Source organism: Tasmannia lanceolata, unplaced genomic scaffold (genome assembly GCF_043159265.1).
Source record: "Tasmannia lanceolata isolate RefF3 unplaced genomic scaffold, GAP_Taslan_0.1 ptg000018l, whole genome shotgun sequence".
NCBI lineage: Eukaryota > Viridiplantae > Streptophyta > Magnoliopsida > Canellales > Winteraceae > Tasmannia > Tasmannia lanceolata.
This window is the reverse complement of record NW_027518695.1, coordinates 28,246,282-28,267,789: the sequence shown is the minus strand read 5'-3', so window position 1 is coordinate 28,267,789 and position 21,508 is coordinate 28,246,282. Positions and strand designations below refer to the sequence as shown.

At 38.8% G+C, this 21,508-nt stretch overlaps 1 protein-coding gene across 1 annotated transcript; it reads right to left on the bottom strand.

Annotated features, from left to right (window-relative positions):
• Positions 1–3,222: 3,222 nt before the first annotated feature.
• LOC143850251 (uncharacterized) lies at positions 3,223–19,910 on the bottom strand. The gene is made up of 5 exons (XM_077359517.1): positions 19,658–19,910; positions 5,024–5,088; positions 4,879–4,934; positions 3,416–4,790; positions 3,223–3,315 (listed from the first exon to the last, which is right to left on the bottom strand). Exons 1-5 carry the CDS (start codon positions 19,824–19,826, stop codon positions 3,223–3,225), a joined length of 1,758 nt encoding a protein of 585 aa, XP_077215632.1. The 5' UTR covers positions 19,827–19,910.
• Positions 19,911–21,508: the final 1,598 nt, after the last annotated feature.

Below are 21,508 nucleotides of genomic sequence, written 5' to 3'. Positions count from 1 at the left end.
CTGAAATGTAAGATATTTTCAATTAACTAATCAATCAACTGCGAGCACAGCAATTTCCAACACCAACCAATGTAGATATCAACATGCCAAGCTAGCTCCCACACATGTGCCAACTAGCAATAAGTAGAGATGCAATCATAAAATAGATATAAAAGGAAACAGGGGGGAAATAATCTAGCTATAAGTGATTGAAATCTTAAATTAGGTAGAAATACATAGGGAAAAATGAGCTTGGGAAGCTTCTGTTGTCAAAAAATGACTACACAAACATTTGGAATGGTGCCCAAAAATGAGACTCATGGAAGATTGTACAAGCACATTAAAAGAGAGGACTCCCAACATATTCACAAAAACATATGGTAATATTCGTTAGCAAATGGTCATGACCTCCCAATTGTAAAAATTAAGAGCTAGCATGTAAATGAGTAACTACAAGTCAAACTTGAAAACATAAAGAAAAAATTGAAGAACGAATTTGAAAAACTTTTTTTCTTTAAGCGGGTCAAGAATCAGGTTTAGAGCCTCAGATTCTCTCATTTACACTCTTATCCTAGTAAGGAGCCGTTTGTTTTGGATTTTAAGAATTGATTTTGCGTCCAGAACTGACATTTTGGGTCCAATAATCAGTTTTGGACTCAAAATCGATTCTCAAAAACCCAAAACAAATAGGGCCACTGGATTTCTTAAAAGGATTTCTAAGACTGATTATTGAACTCAAGAGTTCATTTAATTTCAAGTCTACTAATCAGTTTTGGACTCTCAATCAGTTCTCAAAATCCGAAACAAATAGGGCTGCAATGGCACAAAATTAATTGATTAGTTCAAAGTGCATAGTAATGCACTGCAGAATAATGTATACTTGCATATAAAAGATGTGCAGGAAAGAACATGTGATGTATGATAAATAACAACTAAATATGTAATATTTGACTAAGCCGCTCTTGAACTGAAACAAGAAATTATCTTAAGAAGAAGTGTTCACAAGCTGTTGACTGAGAAATGCATGCAGGTAGAAGTGACGAATGGATTGCTTAATATATTAATAAAGGTTGCAAAGATCAGATAACAAAGAAAAGGGATTTAAATAGAACATTTAGAAATAGGATCATGTCAGATAATAAGAGAGGAAAGAAGCTCTAAACTCCACTACTTGATTTCTCAAGCTTAAAGCAAGAAGGATCTGGTGCTCTAAATTCTAAACACTACCATGTGATTTGTAATGCATCATAATAAATGGTTTCTGTTGCTTAGAGCTATAAAAACAAATTATTAATATTCAAAAGAGAGAGAGAGAGAGAGCTACAGAAATATTATGTCACATACATTCATACCTAAGGTTTCAATGATCATGTGACAAAGAAAAAGGATTTATAAAGAGCATTTAGATCGTAGGAGCGTTTCGCACGGTATCAGAGCCAATGGTCCTGAGTTCAAATCTCCCGGATAGCAAAAATCCACATGCAATTGCCAATCCCAACTGAAAAGAGGGGCCACATGTAGGTCGACCCGAGAAAGAGGGGATACACGTGATAAAAGATTAAATAACACCATCTCCATCAGCTTAAGCTTTTGGAGTAACTGGTCATTTCACAGAAGGAAAAAAAGATCCCTTTAGAATCTATTCCTAGAGACTCAATAGGGAGAACACCTTTCTCCTTCGGCAGAAATATGATAAAGATGACGGTTCCCCAAAAGAAAGGGAGTGAATTTTCTCAACGAAAACAAGAAAAAATGAATAAATATCTTACATTTGAGATTCTCCAATAGAACGAGAAAAAATGAAAAAAAAATATCTTACATTTTCTGAAATGTAAGATATTTTCAATTAACTAATCATTCAACTGCGAGCACAACATTATCCAATACCAACCAATGTAGATATCAACATGCCAAGCTAGCTCCCACACATGTGCCAACTAGCAATAAGTAGAGATGCAATCATAAAATATATATAAAGGGAAACAGGGGAAAATAATCTAGCTATATGTGATTGAAATCTGAAATTAGGTAGAAATACATAGGGAAAAATGAGCTTGGGAAGCTTCTGTTGTCAAAAAATAATTGCATAAACATTTGGAATGGTGCCCAAAAATGAGACTCATGGAAGATTGTACAAGCACATTAAAAGAGAGGACTCCCAACATATTCACAGAAACATATGGTAATATTCGTTAGCAAATGGTCATGATCTCCCAATTGTAAAAATTAAGAGCTAGCATGTAAACGAGTAACAACAAGTAAAACTTGAAAACATAAAGAAACAACTGAAGAACAAATTTGAAATTTTTTTCTTTAAGCGGGTCAAGAATCAGGTTTAGAGCCTCAGATTCTCTCATTTACACTCTTATCCTAGTAAGGACAGCTTTGTTTTGGATTTTGAGAATTGATTTTGAGTCCAGAACTGACATTTTGGATCCAATAATCAGTGTTGGACTCAAAATCGATTCTCAAAAACCCAAAACAAATAGGGCCACTGGATTTTGAAAAAGGATTTCTAAAACTGATTATTGGACTCAAAATTTAATTTCAAGTCTACTAATCAGTTTTGGACTCTCAGTCAGTTCTCAAAATCCGAAACAAATAGGGCCGAATTAATTAATTAGTTATACATGCATAGTAATGCATTGCAGAATAACAACTAATTATGTAATAGTTGACTAAGCCGCTTTTGAACTGAAACAGCAAATTATCTTAAGATGCAGTGTTCACAAGCTGTTGACTGAGAAATGCATGCAGGTAGAAGTGAAGAATGGATCACTTTTGCAAGATCATATAACAAAGAAAAGGGATTTACGTAGAACATTTAGACATAGGATCATGTCAGATAATAAGAGAGGAAAGAAGCTCTAAACACCACCACTTAATTTCTCAAGCTTAAAGCAAAAAGGATCTGGTGCTCTAAATTCTAAACACTACCACGTGATTTGTAAGCATCATAATAAATGGTTTCTGTTACTTAGAGCTATAAAAACAAATTATTAAAATTCAAGAGAGAGAGAGAGAGCTACAGAAATATTATGTGACATACATTCATACCTAAGGTTTCAATGATCATATGACAAAGAAAAAGGATTTATAAAGAACATTTAGAACGTAGGATCATGTAAAATAATAAGAGGAATGATGCTCTAAACACCACCAGTTGATTTCTCAAGCTTAGAGGCAGAAGGATCTGATGCTCTAAACACTATGAATCAATCATTACAACTGCTCTAAAAATTCCTACAATGGTTCAGTGAGACCTATCCGACTAAAGTTCCGTACTTCCGAAGCAAACAGGATAACCTTCACTCCTATAATTAAGCACTTAGACTCCTACAATTAAGCATGACAGACTCCACTAGATAGACTCCTATCCAGCTAAAGTTTACCCCACCCTACTTTCAAAGAAAACAGTCCCCTACTTCTACCATACGTCCTTCCACTTGGGTCTCTTCACCCCACTAAAAGGCAATGGAGTTGCTACTTTTGGATTATGAAGGCTTTGAATGGGTTTCTTCATCCCACTGAAAGGCAAACGATTCTGAATGGGTTTCTTCATCCCACTCAAAGGCAAACGATCCTGGCCAATTGCCTTTTCAGTTTTCACCACTCCATTCTTTGGCAATGGAGCAGTTACTTTTAGATTCTCAAGACTTTGAATGGGTTTCTTCATCCCACTGAAAGGCAAACGAACCTGGCCAATTGCCTTTTCAGTTTTCACTACTCCATTCTTTGGCAATGGAGCAGCTACTTTAGGATTCTCACGGATTTGAATGGGTTTCTTCATCCCACTGAAAGGCAAACGAACCTGGCCAATTGCCTTTTCAGTTTTCACCACTCCATTCTTTGCCAATGCAGCTATTTTTCGATTCTCAAGGCTTTGAATGGGTCTCTTCATCCCATTGGAAGGCAAACGAACATGGAGAATTGCCTTTTCAGTTTTCACCACTCCATTCTTTGGCAATGAAGCAGCTACTTTTGGATTCTCAAGGCCTTGAGTGGGTCTCTTCATCCCACTGAAAGGCAAACGAACCTGGCCAATTGCCTTTCCAGTTTTCACCACTCCATTCTTTGGCAATGGAGCAGCTACTTTTGGATTCTCACAGATTTGGATGGGTTTCTTCATCCCACTGAAAGGCAAACGAACCTGGCTAATTGCCTTTTCAGTTTTCACTACTCCATTGTTTGGCAATGGAGCAGCTACTTTAGGATTCTCACGGATTTGAATGGGTTTCTTCATCCTACTGAAAGGCAAACGAACCTGGCCAATTGCCTTTTCAGTTTTCACCACTCCATTATTTGCCAATGCAGCTACCTTTCGATTTTCAAGGCTTTGAATGGGTCTCTTCATCCCATTGGAAGGCAAACGAACATGGAGAATTGCCCTCTCAGTTTTCACCACTCCATTCTTTGGCAATGAAGCAGCTACTTTTGGATTCTCAAGGCCTTGAATGGGTCTCTTCATCCCACTGAAAGGCAAACGAACCTGGCAAATTGCCTTTTCAGTTTTCACCACTTCATTCTTTGGCAATGGAGCAGCTACTTTTAGATTCTTACGGCTTTGAATGGGTTTCTTCATCCCACTGAAAGGCAAACAATTCTGGCCAATTGCCTTTTTACTTTTCACCACTCCATTCTTTGGTAATGGAGTAGCTACTTTTGGATTGGGTTCCAGATTTGGTGTCACTAATTTGTACCTTGGAGGATCATTGGATGCTTTCATTGTCTTCCTGATCATGTTTAATATTGCCATCCTTTCCTTGGCAGATTTCGCAGGTGCAGGAAGTGGACGACATCTCGCAGTGCAACTGAAAGGCAAAGGAGATTTTGTCATTGAATTGTTCATGGGAAATTGAAGAAATAATAATAATTCAATGTTTAAAGAACTTAAAATACCGTGATGTTTGTCCCTTTAGTGAGTTTTGAAGTCTTAGGCTCCTCGCTGCCATGACCTGCATGATTTAAGACTCAAGATGTCATGAAGTTACATGAACAACAATATCATCCATTCACGTAGGACAAAGAGTGAGGCATAACATACCCGAAGTTCAAATTTTCTATGGAGAATATCAGGATCATCTTCTTCATCATGCTTTTGGTTGCATCCTGTAACACAATACCCCAGAAAGCACATCCATAAATTTCATATTTATAATTCAAGAGAAAGCATAAAACTCGAATAAAAGCATTCAAACATTTTAAAATCAGAGAGAGAATTTGAATGGAAGTTACATAGGAATAAGAAAGAGCGTTAGTAAACATGTGCAATCAGTTGAATTTAAGATAAAATCAGAAACTGCATACTGTAGACACCCTCATTTTGCTACACTTCAACCGACAATAACCTAATATATTGATCCATTGAATTTCACTGGTAAAATATGCATCCTCACATTCCCTGAAAACCAAAATAATAAGATGTACCTGGTAAGACGATTAGATCCGAAAAATTGGAAAAATGCCCTGATTGGTGACTTAGAGTGTTAAATCCATGCAAGAGTCCCTCTATCATGAATTTATATGTTTTAAGGCATTAATATCTCGATCTGACTTTACGGATCATCAATTGGGACGAAATAAGCTAGGGTCACCTCACAGCCCGGACCCTGATTCCATTATGAGACCCGATTTCCGTAAATCGTCAGATCGAGGGCTGATTTTCAACATGGGTGTCTTTCTTTACTAAGGATTTGTGATCATTTAGTCAAAATGATATCAATCAAGGTTAATCTCGAATCCGGATTCAACATTGGATTACTTAACTGAGCAAAAACTTAGTGAAAGAGTCACGGATCAAGGCAGGATGAATGAGATCCGTCGAAATTATCCCATTAAATCATCGATAACAGAACCTTTTAATGTCTTAATTGGCTTTGATATCTTGGTTTAATGGTTTTAATCATTGATCCAAGATTGATCGAGTCGGTTGGTTCGTTTGGATCACCGATTTGCCCAATCTCTGGAAAAGCGATTTGACCGATGGAGATCGATGGCTCTCATTGGTCGAAAATTTCAAAATCAGTATTTCTATGGCAATATTGGGTTTAAATGAAAGAGGAAAAATCAAGGATTCCAAAGGCGAAAAAATTATCGAAATTGGACACCAAAATCTCCGGAAAATGAAAATTTTCTGTTTCCGCAAATGTTCTCTCTCTCCTCACATTCTATCTCCTCTCACCACACGTTTTGTTTCCCCAAGCTTGGTAAAAACGTGCATTGCTTTCCCCTCCCCTATTTGTTTGGGATATTGGGTAGAGATTTTGATTTGGTGAAAATCTTTTGAAGGGACATGTGGCACAATCTCACTAGCTCAAGCAAGTCAAGCGGACAAATGTCCGTATCCAATTGGGTTGGTCTCTTACTAAAAATCCAGCAAAGAGAAGAAATTAGATGTTTCTTTTTGCTCTCTAATTATTCCCAAGTTGTAAGATTTTGTGAGACAAGTGGCCTCATCTCGTGCTCCCAATGGGTTTCTCAATTTGTAATAACCGAATCTAGCCGTTTAAATTCTTTCTTCCCATCCCCTACATGGATGTTTCTTTTTATTCATAAAAGAGATTTCCATGTTTAGAGAAGGACATCCTAGAAATTGTAATCTTTGTCCTCCAATTTCTAATCTTTAATCTCAACCATTGCTTTTTCTAGAGCCTAAATATAGCAACCTTGCTCACCCATTCACCTATAAATAGCCCCTCATTCTTCCCCCTAAAGGACAGAATTCTAAGCCTTCTCTCCCTCCCCCATCAAGTTCGTCCAAGAGATTCTCAGCTCTCTCTCTCCCACTTCCCCTCTCCAAAGGGATCCGTCCAACACTCCATCTTCCCCAAAGTCAAAGCTAGAGTGGATATTTGGCAAAGCTTCTCTCAAGTTCAAGTTCTATCCCATCAAAGGTGTGTAGTATTTTGTTTTTATCTTCTTCAAGATTCCGATAAAAGTACCATTTTTTGTTCATTGGATCTAATAGAATTAGAGGTTTTCTACTCCGGATAAAATTATCGGTTTGATTTTTGGTCTTGCACTCTTTGAGTGGACCCAAATAGAATTGGTAGTTTTCAATATTGCTTCCATTGATTAGATCCAATAGATTAAATAAAATAAATTAATAATTATGCTTGGAGAAGACGAGAATCAAGTAAAGAAAATGCATCCACCGTGGGACCCATATGGCCTATGAGAAACCAAGGTTCGAATCCTGTAGTCCACACGGCTAGAAGAAATTGAGACCCGAGCTCAAGGCCATTCGGTCATTCAAACCCACTCCATGGGGCCTACTCGGTTACATCATCTCTTTCCCTAAGTTGATCCCACTCGGCAGCCCATTCCATAGCTTTTGTCTAAGCCATAATTCCCCATCTAAGCTCTACCATACCCATGATTACATCTCCATGACCATATCCACATCCTCACCCCTATAGCCATTACCATATACCAATACCATATCACCACGCTCTTGTTTCCAAACAATATACCCCATATTCCGACAGCGTGCTCAACCAACCTCCTTATAGCCATAACCCCATCTATGATCAACTTAGTCTCTCATAGCCATCTCATCACCTCCTATCTAATATCCCATCTACCGCTATCCCCATATATTCAACCGACCGTACATTACCCCTGCCTCCTTTAATTTCATCATAATCAAAGAAAGCCATGCCCGTCTTCCCATCCAGCAGCCCAATTAACCAAAACCGAGCCATAACCAATCCATTCCAATTCAGCCCGAGCCTGGCCCACCTAGCCGCACCCCAGACCCGAGTTAACCCCGGATCAGCTCGGACCTCCAACCCGGACCCCTTAACCCGAACCCCGCAGCCCCCTTGACTTTGACCCAATTGGACCCGCCCGGTCTGACCAAAACCCGCCCATTCCAATTCAACCCGAACCCCTACTTCACCCAACCCGAGTCAGCCCGAACCTATAACCCGAACCGACCCATTCGAACCCGCACCACGCAACTGGACTCATCCAACCAAATGCTAACCCAACTACTTTATATCCAGCACCCTATATCCTCATTCATTCAATCCGACATAACCCATCACATATGCTTGCCCAACCATCCTATGTCTCAAATACCCATAGCATGTCCCATATTCATAGAACCCATCACATGCATCCTTTACTCCACATACCCATGACATATTCTATGTTCATCTACTTCATCCGACTACCACATCTCACTACCCAAACCGCCATAGCCATCCTAACAGACCCTATTTGCTAGCCATCGTCTTATCCCACATGCATAGCCTATTTCATGTCCCCATACCAAGCAATTTCAGGACCTGCCTAAGCTAAACCCGAACCTAACCCGACAAACCGGTTCAACATCAGCCCAACTCATGTTCAATTCGATCTTACCCGTCCACCCCACACCAAAAGCCTCACTCCACCCAAGCTGCAGCCCAGCCCAAGCCGCATTCCACCTACCCATGACACCACAGCACTTGAACAAATTACTCATAGCCCATGCCTCCCACCCATAACCCAACAGTACATGCACCCTCTTCATTAATTCTACACCCACAGAGCTACCAGTTCGATCATATACGCTACCATTCCATCGCCATCGTATCCATGGTATATTCATCCCACCTGACCCCATGGGCCATATCCCCATCATATCCCCATGTCCATCAGATCACAATCCAATTATAATTCATCCCTTATCCGAGCATCTAACTCCATCTCAATCCCAAGGAAAACCAGCCCCCTAACCCGAGTCCAACTAGGACCCGAACCGTAATCTGAGTCCGGTCCTAACTCGAGTCCAATCCGAGTCAATCCGTGTTAACCCGAGCCGCACCCAACCGAGTCTAAGCTACACAAAACCCAATCTTTCCACCTTAAACCAACCGGACCTCAACCCGGCTCAACCTAAGCTAACCCAAGTCAACCCGAGTTATCCCGATCCTAACCCGAGTTGCGCCCCTTGACTCACTCGAGTCATGTGCCTAATTCAGCCACACCTACCCTTGTCCAACCGGGTTGCACCCCTAGACCCCAACCGAGTTGCATTCCTATGCCCGAATCTATAAGTCCATCTCTTTTGATGACCTTGTCATTCAATCCTTCGGAGCTAATCCTAAGTTTCCAATTCAAAATTCCCCATCCAAGTCTCTAATTCTCAAACCCTAGCTAATCCCAAGCCCAATCCCAATTTTCAATCCCCCTTCGTTGGAACTACGTATGGCTTGATCCCCACGACGGGGTACGTAGGCAACTTGGCAAAATCAAGTTCAGTCGCCCCCCTCTCCATCCTTCCTGTTCTCTCACACCCTTCCCCATCTCTTCCACCTTTCTTTCTATCCCTTCTCCCATTCTCAAATCATTGATTGCATGTTTAGTTCATTGGTCATTTTGCATGATTAGTTACTTGGCTTTCCATGTTTAGTTTCTTTACATGTTTCATCATTTAAAATGTCATGTTAATTGTCTTTGGTAGAAATTGCATGTTTAGTTATTTTGTTTGAATTTGGAACTTTTTGGAATTTGAAAGCCTTAAAGAACCTAAGAACTTTCACCCAATTGAAAAATCACAATTCAAGATCAATCGTAAAATCTTTTAGGTTCTGAACTTAGAGGTTGCACTTTAGGTTCCCCAATAACATCTTAGAGTCCAAATTCTCACAGAAATACTAAGATGCAACTTAGGCCCATTGCATTAGATCTAGGTTCATGTAGCGTAAGTCACTTCACCTCAAATCAATTAATCAAATTCAACTTAAGCCAAATCTCATCAAACTCAAAAACAATCACATAGGCACGTAGGCATGTAGTTGCATGTAGGATGCACTCCTGGCCCGCATGAGTCTAAACTGTGAACGGCCAAATCATTAGTAATGTTTAGATTTCTAAAATAAAACTCACATTCACCCCCTTAGTTAAACCTGAATAATTAAAGCTTTTAAAAAGTTAGGCAAGGTCGGTGCTGTACACTTCGTGCGGTACACCTTCCGACTTCGTAATCAGGTAACTTACCCAGAATTCAAAACGTAGACCAAATTAACAGAGTTAATCATGGGTCCTAGATCCCTAATCTAGGTGGCGACTCTGGTCAGTTGCTTCTTTTGTGAAGTTAGGACCTTTATCCTAAATTTGTGAAAAAGCATTCATATTCAAATCCAATGGACAAAGGCGCTATCATCATCATCGTAAAACACACCCTCGTGGGACCACCCCCCCTCAGGACGGGATCCACACATACGGCATCAGTGCAACAGAGTTTCAAGATTCTCTCCAAAGAGATGAGAACGATTGCTCATGCATAAGGAATTACTATGCAGAAAAAGGTAAAAAGGGAAAAGATCAGGGAGAATTCAAAGATTATGTAATAGCTTACAGAGTTGAGGATTCAAATTTTGTCTGTGAACATGATGCCAAAGAGGACGAGTCTCTTGTGAACTATGATGAGACAAACGTCTATTGTGAGAAGGCTCAAGAAGCTGAAAGGAAGAGAAACAAGAACCAATCAAGCTGTCAAGGAAGAAGTTGAATGTGAAGATCAGGGAGAAATTTGGATTGATCAAGAGGAAATTAATTGCAAAGATCACGATCAAGTGGAAGAGGTGAAAGTATGTGGTGAATCAGCTCAAAGGGAAAATGAAGATACCAGAACAAAATTTGAATCTGAGGAATGTGAAGCAGCTGCCCATATCGAGCCTAACAAAGCCTCGGAACAAGAAAATGAGGAAATGAGTGCAGCTATCTGTGCTTGAAATGTCCAAGCTCAAGAAAATGAGGAATTGAGCAATGGCCCAAGTTCCACCAGCAGGGAGGGAATCTGTAGATGATAGTACAGTGGGGATTGAAGATAATTCTTAGATTGAAATGTGCTGCATGGAAAGTCTAAGGAAGTGGAAGGTTTTGGGAGTAGAGAACTTTAACATATGAAGCTCTGGCAGCTGCTGAAAATTCTGCTGCAGCTTCTCCTTTTAAGCTTGAGATGGGTCTAGATAACCAAAACTTTGAGGATTGCAGAGAACTTTCCAGGTTGAAAGCATTTGCTAGAACAAGTTCACAGAAAATTAGTGCGTTGGCATATCAAGTTTCTATCCTAAAATGTAGTGCACATTCCCCATACAAGCAGATTGTAGATCGTTTCACTGGATAAGCATGAAGAAGGAGAAAGTAAGGGAGAAAAGTCTTCTAACATAGCATCTAATGGTGAAGCCGATTCTTCAGCCAAATCAAGGGTTAGAAGGCTGGGTTTGGAGTGGTTTGATTTCCTCCTGCCATAAATTGTATTTTTGTTTTTCTTGTATTTATTCCTTCTGTAATGTTTGTGCCTTTGTGGACCATCTTGGTTCCCTTTAATTCAATATATCACTATTTCAAACAAAACAAAAAACATAGCTTCTAACGAGTTCTGCAACTTGGATACTGATTTGTTTTCAGGACACGATGTAGAAGAGAAAGTGGAAAATTTGGTTTACAAAAATATAGTAGTTGTTGGTTTAACAATGGTAGATGTGTCACCTGTTGAGAGTCATCGCGGACTCTCCACAGTGAAGGAGAGGATGGGTCGGCACGGACGCGGGCCGAGGCGGGCCCACATGGATCTTTCCTATTCTAAACTAGGACTTGTCAAGTTGGTATTTAGAGTTGATTCTAAATTGGGTTTTGGAAACGAGTAGCTTTAGGATGTTGGATTGTTTTAGGAAACATAATTAGTTACTAATTTTGTTTTGGAAAAGAGTAGTATATAGAAATAGGGAAGTGGTTTAATAGGTTAGTTTCTTATTAGTGTCATGAAATATTCACGAAGATCTGTCATGCAATATCACAACTCGATGAAGAGTCCAAGATTTCAGAGACGGGGATGCAGAGGATTATAATCCGACGATTGAAACCTGAGTACAGTGGTACGGTAAGATAGCGGAGTATCTTGCTACATTCGAAGGGTTGGAGTACAATAGGTTTGTGAAGTTTAGAAATGAACTTAGCATGACTTGCAGAGAGTCAGCAGTGAAGGGGAGTGATAAAAGTTATCGTTGACTCTCCATGGCGCCGGAGGGGATGGGTCGGTGCGGACGGGGCGCGGGCCCACATGGATCTTTCCTAGTCTAAATTAGGATTTGTCAATTTGGTAGTTAGAGTTAGATTCTAATTTGGGTTTTGGAAAGTGGTAGCTTTAGGAGATTGGATTGTCTTAGGAAACATAATTAGTTACTTATTGTGTTTTAGAAAAGGCTAATAAATAGAAATACAAAAGTTTTTTAATAGGTTAGTTTCTAATTAGTGTTTCAAATAGTGTTTTTTGAGGGGGAGTGTTGATGTAGGTTCCATGGATGGAGTGGTGTATTGATGTCTTGTGTTGTCTTGTTGTTGTCGTGTTATAGTCTTGTTGTTGTCTTGTGGGTAGTTGTTCCACATGGAGTTCCTTGTTGGTGCTCCTTTGTTGGTGGTTGTTCTTCCTATTATGTTTTGTCATGGTCTTCGGGTTAGTGTAGTATCGTCCTCCTTGTTGAAGTGTTGTGAGGTTTCCTTAGTTGATTCATTGGTTGGTTGGTTAGTTTCTTTTTTGCATTGTTAGTTGTTGGTTCTTCATGTTGCTAGTTGTTTCCTTCTGCTTAGCGTTTGTTGGTGTGTTGTTGGTGACTTAAGTTGATGTTCTTTCACCATGCTTCGCGTTCTTGGTTAGTTGCTCCTTCTATTTGTTGTTGGTTGGTTGGTTGGTTGGTTTTTTGGTTGGCTGGGTTGGTTGTGGTTGAGTTGATCGTGGTTGAGATCATTGCTGTTGTGGTTGGTTGGTTCTTCGCGCTTGGTGTTATTGGTGGACTCGCTTTGCGAGTCCTGTTTGTTGATGCTTCTACATGTGTGTAGTTGCCTTGCATAATTTTGCGCATTCATTGTTGCTGTAGAGGTTTGCGTTGCAATCCACTTTATTGGTTCTTCTATATAGTGTGTGTAGTTGCTTTGCGCAGTTTTACGCATTCGTTGTCATTGTAGTGGTTGCGTTGCAATCCACTTTGTTATTGTGGCTATAAGCCGGGTAGTTAGCGTTGCTCTCGGCCTTGTTTTTTTTTTTTTGTAGCTATATGCCCAGTCATTAGCGTTACTTTCAGCCTTGTTGTTGTTGGTGGCTATATACCAGGTCGTTAGCATTGCTTTCGGCGTTGTTGCTAGTAGTGGCTATATGCCCGGTCATTTGCGTTGAATTCGGCCTTATTGTTGTTTCTCCCAGGCGACGTGTTGTGTGGCCTTCTTTGGTTGGTTGTTTCCCAAGCGACGTGCTGTGTGGCCATCATTGGTTGGTTGTTGTTGTGGGCTGATTTTCTATCGCCCTGTTGTTGGTTGGTTGTTGGTCCTGGTTGGGCTTCTTCTTCGATATGATGTTCTCTTGATCTCTACTCGTGGTGCTTCGTCGTTGTTCGTGTGCGCGCCTTTGGTGTGCTTATTTTATTCTATGGATCGTTGTTGTTTCCTTGCCGAGGCCCTTTCGTTCGATTGTTATTGGTGTAGATTTGATAGCCGTGCTCTGATTCAGGGGGAGGATCTGTGTTGATCGCTCTGACGGTAATGCTAATTTAGGGGGAGCTCGTTGTTTTTTTGGCCGTTGAACTCGCTGTTGTACTAGTTGTGGCCATGGTCCTTTTTTGTTATGTTTTTTACTATGTATTCACCACACCAGCTTGACGGGGTGTGTTGTACCAAGCTGGCTATGTCTATGGGATTATTGTTTTTCTGTTGTATGGGTATTATAGTTGTTTGTTTTAGTTTTCTTTGTAGGAATCTGGAGTGTGGAGTTATACCGTATATACACTCCAGCTTGAGGGGAAGTGTTGAAGGGTATCTTAGTCATTATGTGTAGTGTGAGGGGTATTGTAGCCTTTGTACCATGTTTCCCTACTTTGGACCTATATATACATCATATTAATGGGTGGACTCCTAAGTGGAGAATCTCACCATCTTCACCCTCACACTTCTTCTTCCCCTCTAAACCCTAGCCACATTTCTAACATATATAAAAGGAGAGTGCAAAACGTGAAACAATATGTGAGTGAGAAAAAAAACATGAATAGAGTATTGAAGAGAAGTGGTGTACGGTTTGAGTCTTGGAATAGTATATTTAAGAGAACTCTCTCTCTTCCTCCCTCCTTTTGTGATTTGTGTTATTTGGGTTTTGCTTCTTTTGCTTTTGATCTTGTTTTCAAAAAACTTTGTGCTTTGATCATTGTTTTATATGGAACATAAAGAAAGTGAAAATGTTGACATTACAGAATGTTTCAGAGAAGTGGCAATTGGAAATTCAAATATAGACCAGTTCTCCGCATTTGTTGATCCAGCATAGTATCAAAACGAACACAAAAAAGAATTTGATTTCTGCACAAGTTACTATTTTAAATAGTCCAGAGACTGCTAAAATACTAGAACGATACAAAATAGAAGATGGGGATGCATGTAGGTTGTTGAGAAGATTTCTCGCAATCAAAGAATCCTGGGTTGACAATGTAAAATTCAGAACTCATTGGAAAACCGTAATTTGAAAGATAAAAGTGGATGTGATCAGCAGTGGTTCAATGAAATGTCCATTTCCACAGTAAAAGCTGAGAAAAGGCCAGCAGAGTTGAAATCAAGCCACTGAGACCAATCAAGAGTTTGAAACATTTTTTTCTCATAGGTCGAGAGCATGAAATATTGACCGATAGTGACAGATATGAGGCAGAACACTCCAATTCTGAAAACGGAGCAGTTGAGCAACCATAAGGTCGGGTAATTGGCGAAACCCATGTTGAGAAGGCAACCCTAGACAACTTGCATAGCAGTAGAAAGAGAGAGGAGGAGAGGGTTCACTTTTTCAACCATTGGTTGAAGGATTGAAATGGTTTGGCAGATAGGTGCTGCACTATATTAGAACAAAGGGTTCATTATTTTGATGACATGTTGATTTCAGATGGATTTTTTTTTCTTACATCACTGCAAAACTATTCATCAATATGGACAATCATTTTGTTGAAGACACAAGTGGAAGTGATTCAAGGGTCTAGCATGCATTGTCAACTTCATTTTTAAATATAGATAACACAAAATGATTGATTTTATATCGCAGGACATGCTCCTACTTTTAATTCCACAAAGAAAATGTCCAATCAAGTGAAAGCAATGACAGGTAGAATCAACCAACAATGACAGGTAGAATCAACCAACATATTGCCATGTTGTGCAACAATTTTACTTTACACAAGTTCAATTTTTGGAAAATCTACTAATCAAGGTTTTAAATTTCAGTTTCAGTTATGGTTTCGGTCACCACAGAAATGGGACCTTTTAAGTTTCGGTTGGACATTTTGGTGGAAATCCTGTAAAATCGCCGAAACGTAGGCAAACAATTGCAAATGATAGAGTTTTAAAATGAAACTTCAGGAAATGCTACAATAAACACAAATACAAACTTAGCACATAAGAAATACAGATATAGATAATGTTTTAATAATATAAAATACCAAAAGACATGTATTGTTGAGCAAGTCCGTTCAGTTTTGGTATCGTTTCGATGGGGATGGGGATGGAAACATATCAGTCGTTTGTTTCATTGGAAATTTAAAAACATGTTACTAAATCCAACCAAGTAAAACAATGCCAAACATAATCACCAAAACCAACCTATGTTGTGTAAGGATTCAGCTTTAGATAAGTTTTGTGAGTAACGTGGTTCCACAACCATCAAAATGAGTCAACTAGAGCCAGCCACGACTATTTTAACTATATAAAAAAAAAGTTTCAAAAGCAAAGAAGCCTTTGAAAACCTTTAGGATTCAATCAATTTAAACAAAGAGATATGTGTTTTCGGAAACATGCATGTCAGATTTAAAAGGGCAGAAACAGTGTCGGCCCAAGAAAAATTAATGGGAAGAAAATTTTCAGATCCAAGAAAAATTAAAAGGAAGAACCATTCAAGAAGTTGAATGTGAAGATGAAAAAGGCAAGAAAAAGGGAGGGCAAAACAGACAAATATGGCAAAAAAACAACAACATGCAAATGAAAAAAAAAAAACTTACCGAGGCGTGTGGAAAAGGGTATTATATAGAAATAGGAAAGTGGTTTAATAGGTTAGTTTCTAATTAGTGTTTCGATAGTGTTTTTTTGGAAAGTAGAGGGGATTGTATAGCATGGGTAGTTTCAATACGTGTTTGAGTGCCTTTGCTTATATGCAGAGAGAGAGAGAGAGAGAGAGAGAGAGAGAGAGAGAGAGAGAGAACATGAATGAAATAATGAAGTGAGAGTAAACATGAAAAAGTGGAAAAAAGAGAGGAGTGTGAAACGTGAACTCTTTGTTATTAAGAAGTTGTGTATGGTTGCTGCCATCAACAGTATTCAAGAGAAATTCTCCCTCTCTCTCTTCCGCTCTCTCTTCCCTCTTCTCCTTTTGTTGTGATCTTTTGTGTTGTGGGTTTAGTGCTTCTGCTTGATCTTTGTTTTTAACAAGTGGTATCAAAGCTTTTGTGCTTTGATCTTGATTTTCTACATCAGCAAGAAAAGGTGAAACAGCTAGAGAAGTTGCACCAGTGATCATTGGACAGATTTTAGAATAGGAACATATTGGAAAAGAAAGGTTACTATTGTGTGTGGCTGTGTGTTCTGAAAAGGTCACGGTCCTAACGGACATGGGTAATGGGAAGTGTTAATGGGCTTTTTAGTCTTTAAAAGTAGTTTTGATTTAGAAAGTGTGGCTTCTAATTAGTTTAAATGGGTTGGGCAAATCGAAAAGGAAACATGGTAATATGGTAGTTTATATTATTTTTATTTTACGGTTAGTTTTAAATGTAACTGTTGAAGGGTATTATAGTCATGGTTTTAAATTTCGATCGGATTTTGTCGGGACCGAAACGAAATTGCACCGAAACGGAAATTCCCGAAATGTACCAAATTTCGGTCGAAATTTCGGTGAAATAATAGATAAAATAATATTATTTTAATCCTTTACCAAATTTCAACCGAAATTTCGGTTTTGGGAAAGACCGAAATTTTGCCCGAAACCGAAATTTAAAACCTGCGCAGCTGCGCTAGGAGTTATCTGCACATTAGTGGCTTATAAAGCCACCGATTGGTTCGTATGGCGGGTCCACCTTTGCGGGGTCCAAAAAAGCGACCAATTGGTGGCTTTATAAGCCACTAATGCGCAGGTAACTCCCTGCGCACCAACACTTTTCTCTCTCTCTCTCTCTCTCTCTCTCTCTCTCTCTCGCTCTCTCTCTCTCTCTCTCTCTCTCTCTCTCTCTATATATATATATATATATATATATATATTATATGGGAGCTCCTAAGGAAACTCCATATTCACTCTTCTTCTTCTTCCTTATCAACAATAACATGGTATAAGAGCTGATCCAATAAACAAAATTCAAAAAAAGAAGGAAACCTAGCCGCATCTCTCCACCTCTCCCGCATCTCTCTCCTTGTCGTAAAATCTTGCTAAGGAAACCTTGCCGTAAAACTCTTGCGCGCGCGCATCCCTTTCATTCACATACAAAGGGACTGCTCCTAGCATAAGCGGTAAAGAAGGAGGTAGACTCAAACAAAGTGACGTCGGTGGAAACAAATATCGGCGAAGTCGAGGACGGTAACTCCGATCACTTTTCTGGGTACGAAAGTAAGCACAGAAAGACACAACGCTCCGCCTGAGGATCCAATTTATCTAGCCCTGGGGTAAGGGTGTGAACAAAGCAAACACAGCCAAAGACTCTTGAAACAGTATGTGAGTGAGAGAAAAAGTGTGAATAGAGTATTGAAGAGAAGTGGTGTACGGTTTGAGTCTTGGAATAGTATATTCGAGGGAACTCTCTCTCTCTCTCTCTCTCTCTCTCTCTCTCTCCCTTTGTGATTTGTGTTATTTGGGTTTTGCTTCTTTTGCTTTTGATCTTGTTTTCAACAAGTAGTATCAAAGCTTTGTGCCTAGATCTATGCTTTCCACAGAACATAAAGAAAGTGAAAATGTTGAGGTTACGAAATGTTTCAAAAAGTGGCAATTGCAAATTCAAATATAGACCAGTTCCTCTCAGCTGGATCAATGTTTCAAAGAAGTGCCAATTGCAAATTCAAATATAGATCAGTTCCACACATTTGTTGATCAAGCATAGTATCAAAATGGACACAAAAAGAATTTGATTTCTGCACAAGTTACTAATTTAAATAGTCCAGAGACTGCTAAAATACTAGAACGATACAAAATAGAAGACGGTGATGCATGTAGGTTGTTGAGATGATTTCTCACACTCAAAGAATCCTGGGTTGACAATGTAAAATTCAGAACTCATTGGAAAATTGTAATTTGGAAGATAAAAGTGGATGTGAACAGCAATGGTTCAATGAAATGTCCATTTCCACAGTAAAATCTGAGAAAAGGCCAGCAGAGTTGAAATCAAGACACATACCAATTGAGAGTTTGAAACATTTTTTCTCATAGGTCGAGAGCTTGAAATATTGGCCAATAGTGACTGATATGAAAGAGAACACTCCAATTCTGAAGAGGGAGCAGTTGAGCAACCACAAGGTCGGGTAATCAGCGACACCCATGTTGAGAAGGCAACCCAAGACAACTTGCATAGCAGTAGAAAGAGAGAGGAGGAGAGCGTTCACTTATTCAACCATTGGTTGAAGGATTGAAAAGGTTTGGCAGATAGGTGCTGCACTATATTAGAACAAAGGGTTCATTATTCTGATGACATGTTGATTTTAGATGGATTTGTTTTCTTACATCACTGCAAAACTGTTCATCAATATGGAAGTGATTTTGTTGAAGATACAAGTGGAAGTGATTCAAGGGTCTAGCATGCATTGCCAACTTCATTTTTAAATATGGATAACACAAAATGATTGATTTTATATCGCAGGACAATGAAGTGAAAGCAATGACAGGTAGAATCAACCAACACATTGCCATGTTGTGCAACAATTGTACTTTAGACAAGTTCAATTTTTGGAATTTCTTAAATTTCAGTTTCAGTTATGGTATCGGTCATCACGAAAATGGGACCTTTTCAGTTTCGGTCGGACATTTCGGTGGAAATCCGCAGGCAAACAATTGAAAATGATAGAATTTTAACATGAAACTTCAGGAAATGCTACAATAAACACAAATACAAACTTACCACATAAGACAAATATCTATACATAATGTTTTAATAACATAAAATCCCAAAAGACATGTGTTGTCACGCAAGTCCGATAATTCAATACATACCATCTTTTTCACCTGTAATTCATATAAATATTTAGACATAGTACAAACACCGCATTTCACATGCAATTCATAATGAGTCAACTAGAGCCAGCCACGACTATTTTAACTATATATAAAAAAAAAAAGATTCAAAAGCAAAGAAACCTTTGAAAACCTTTAGGATTCAATCAATTGAAATTGCAATATTCTATCAAATTCAAACAGAGCAACAAAAATTTGGGTTCAATAAACAGAGAGATAAGCATGCATGTCAGATTTAAAACAAATGTCTATACTCTATAGCAAGAATTGTCAAGAAGATGAAAAGGGCAGAAACAGAGTCGACCCAAGAAAAATTAAGTGGAAGAAAAGTTTCAGTTCCAAGAAAAATTAATTGGAAGAACCATTCAAGAACTTGAACGTGAAGATGAAAAAGACAAGAAAAAGGGGGGGAAACAGACAAAAATGGCAAAAAAAAAAAACATGCAAATGAAAAAAAAAAAAACTTACCGAGGCGTGTGCAAAACCATTCTTTATCATCCTCAACGGATCGATCCGGGTTTGTTAAGTCGACGAACATTGGTGCAGAGAAATTTTCATAAAACTCGTCGAACTCAAATTCGTAAGTTTCATTTGGATTAAAGTGACAGAACTCTTCGTCATAGTGATCAAACTCCATTTCTGTCTGAGAGAGACAGATAGCAAGAAAGAGAGATTAGAGAGAGAGAGAGAGAGAAAGAAGAGATTGCAAGAAAGAGGGATTAGAGAGAGAAACAGAAGAGATTAGAGAGAGAAAGAGCAAGAGCAAGAAAGAGAGATTAGAGAGCGCGGAGAGCTGAGAGAGAGGGAGAATTAAGAATAGATTGAGAGTCGGTGTCTTTCTTTCCTCTCTCGCTGAAGGAATTTATTTATAGCTCTTTATTTCTATTGGTAAGTGATATATTCAACCCCCCCTTTTTTTACTTGGGGACATCCCCTCTAGTGTATTTATGACTGTTCTTTTACACTAGAGAGGGCTGTCCCAAGTAACAAAAAAGGTTCGAATTTACCCTTTACCATATTATTAAAATCTACTGATAATAGCACTACTGTGCTTGAATAATTGCACGAACTAAGCTTGTCTTTTCTCTTCAATTATGTTCTTTTTACTGTTATAAGATGTTTCAATAATAAAAGACAAGATAAGTTTCTGCCCTTATCAAAACATTGTAGTGCGAAAATCAATAGGCATATTAAAGGTTGGCGGCTATCTTTCTTTTGACATTTCATGTTTTCTCTACTTCACACAAATAAAATCAAGACCGTTGATCTTGTTGATCCTCGTGAGCTGACCCACGTGACATCTAGTCCTACGCAGGCCTGTTTGGATTGCAGGAAAAACATTTCTCAAGAAATTTTTTCCTAGGAAATATTTTTTTGTTTCCACAGATTATGGGGAAATGATAAATTTTGAGTATAATCATTATAACTTTAAAGGTTCCTCCTGTGAACAAACGTTGAATTGTGGTTGTTCATGTCACTTTTATTTCTATGTAATAAAACAATGGAAAAGCAAAATGTTTTTCTTTTCCAAACTTTTCTTGAAATTTCATGGAATCAAAACAAGGAGCAGAGGAGGCCTAATGTGTCAAGGAGATATGATCATCCCACATAAGTGGAAACAATGGCGGTGGACCGGAACTGTGATCATAGTAGGGGTGCAACTTGGGTCGGGTTCAACCCAATTTTGAGTCGGGTTCGGTTGGCATTTCCTCGGGTTGGGTTGGGTTGGGTTAGGGATGGCTTTTCCAAACCCGATTTAATTTCAAGTTGGGTTAGGGATGATGCCTTGGCAGCCCGACTCGACCGGCACCCGACCTTTGTCCTCTAATTTTATCTTGATTTTCTTTTTGTTATTGTATTTTTCTATCTGGCACGAACTAACCTTATCGGGGCAACGAAAAATTATGTTCTTGAAATAATTTTTACTATAACTTAAGAGCAAAACAGCCCAGAATAGAATACCAGATGTTAAGGTGTAGAATTCCTTTTTTATAGGTGTAGATTGCGAAACATTAGTATAGAATTCCGTTTATAGATATAGATGAGAGATTTTAGCATCTATTTTCTCTTTAAGAGAAATGGAGTACACTAAAGAGGGAATATAGAACGATTTGTTTTTCTAGAAAGAACTTTTGGAATTCCAAAAGTGTAAAACGGTGTGCAACATCCCCTTAAAGCGTTTTTAAATTTCAGAATGCAGTGGGGGTGCCACCTGGCGCCACTCCAGCTTACCACATTCAGCTATATATATATAGGAAATTAAAACGGAAAACATTAAAAAAAGTGCCTAAATTCAAACCATAAGGTATGACACAACTA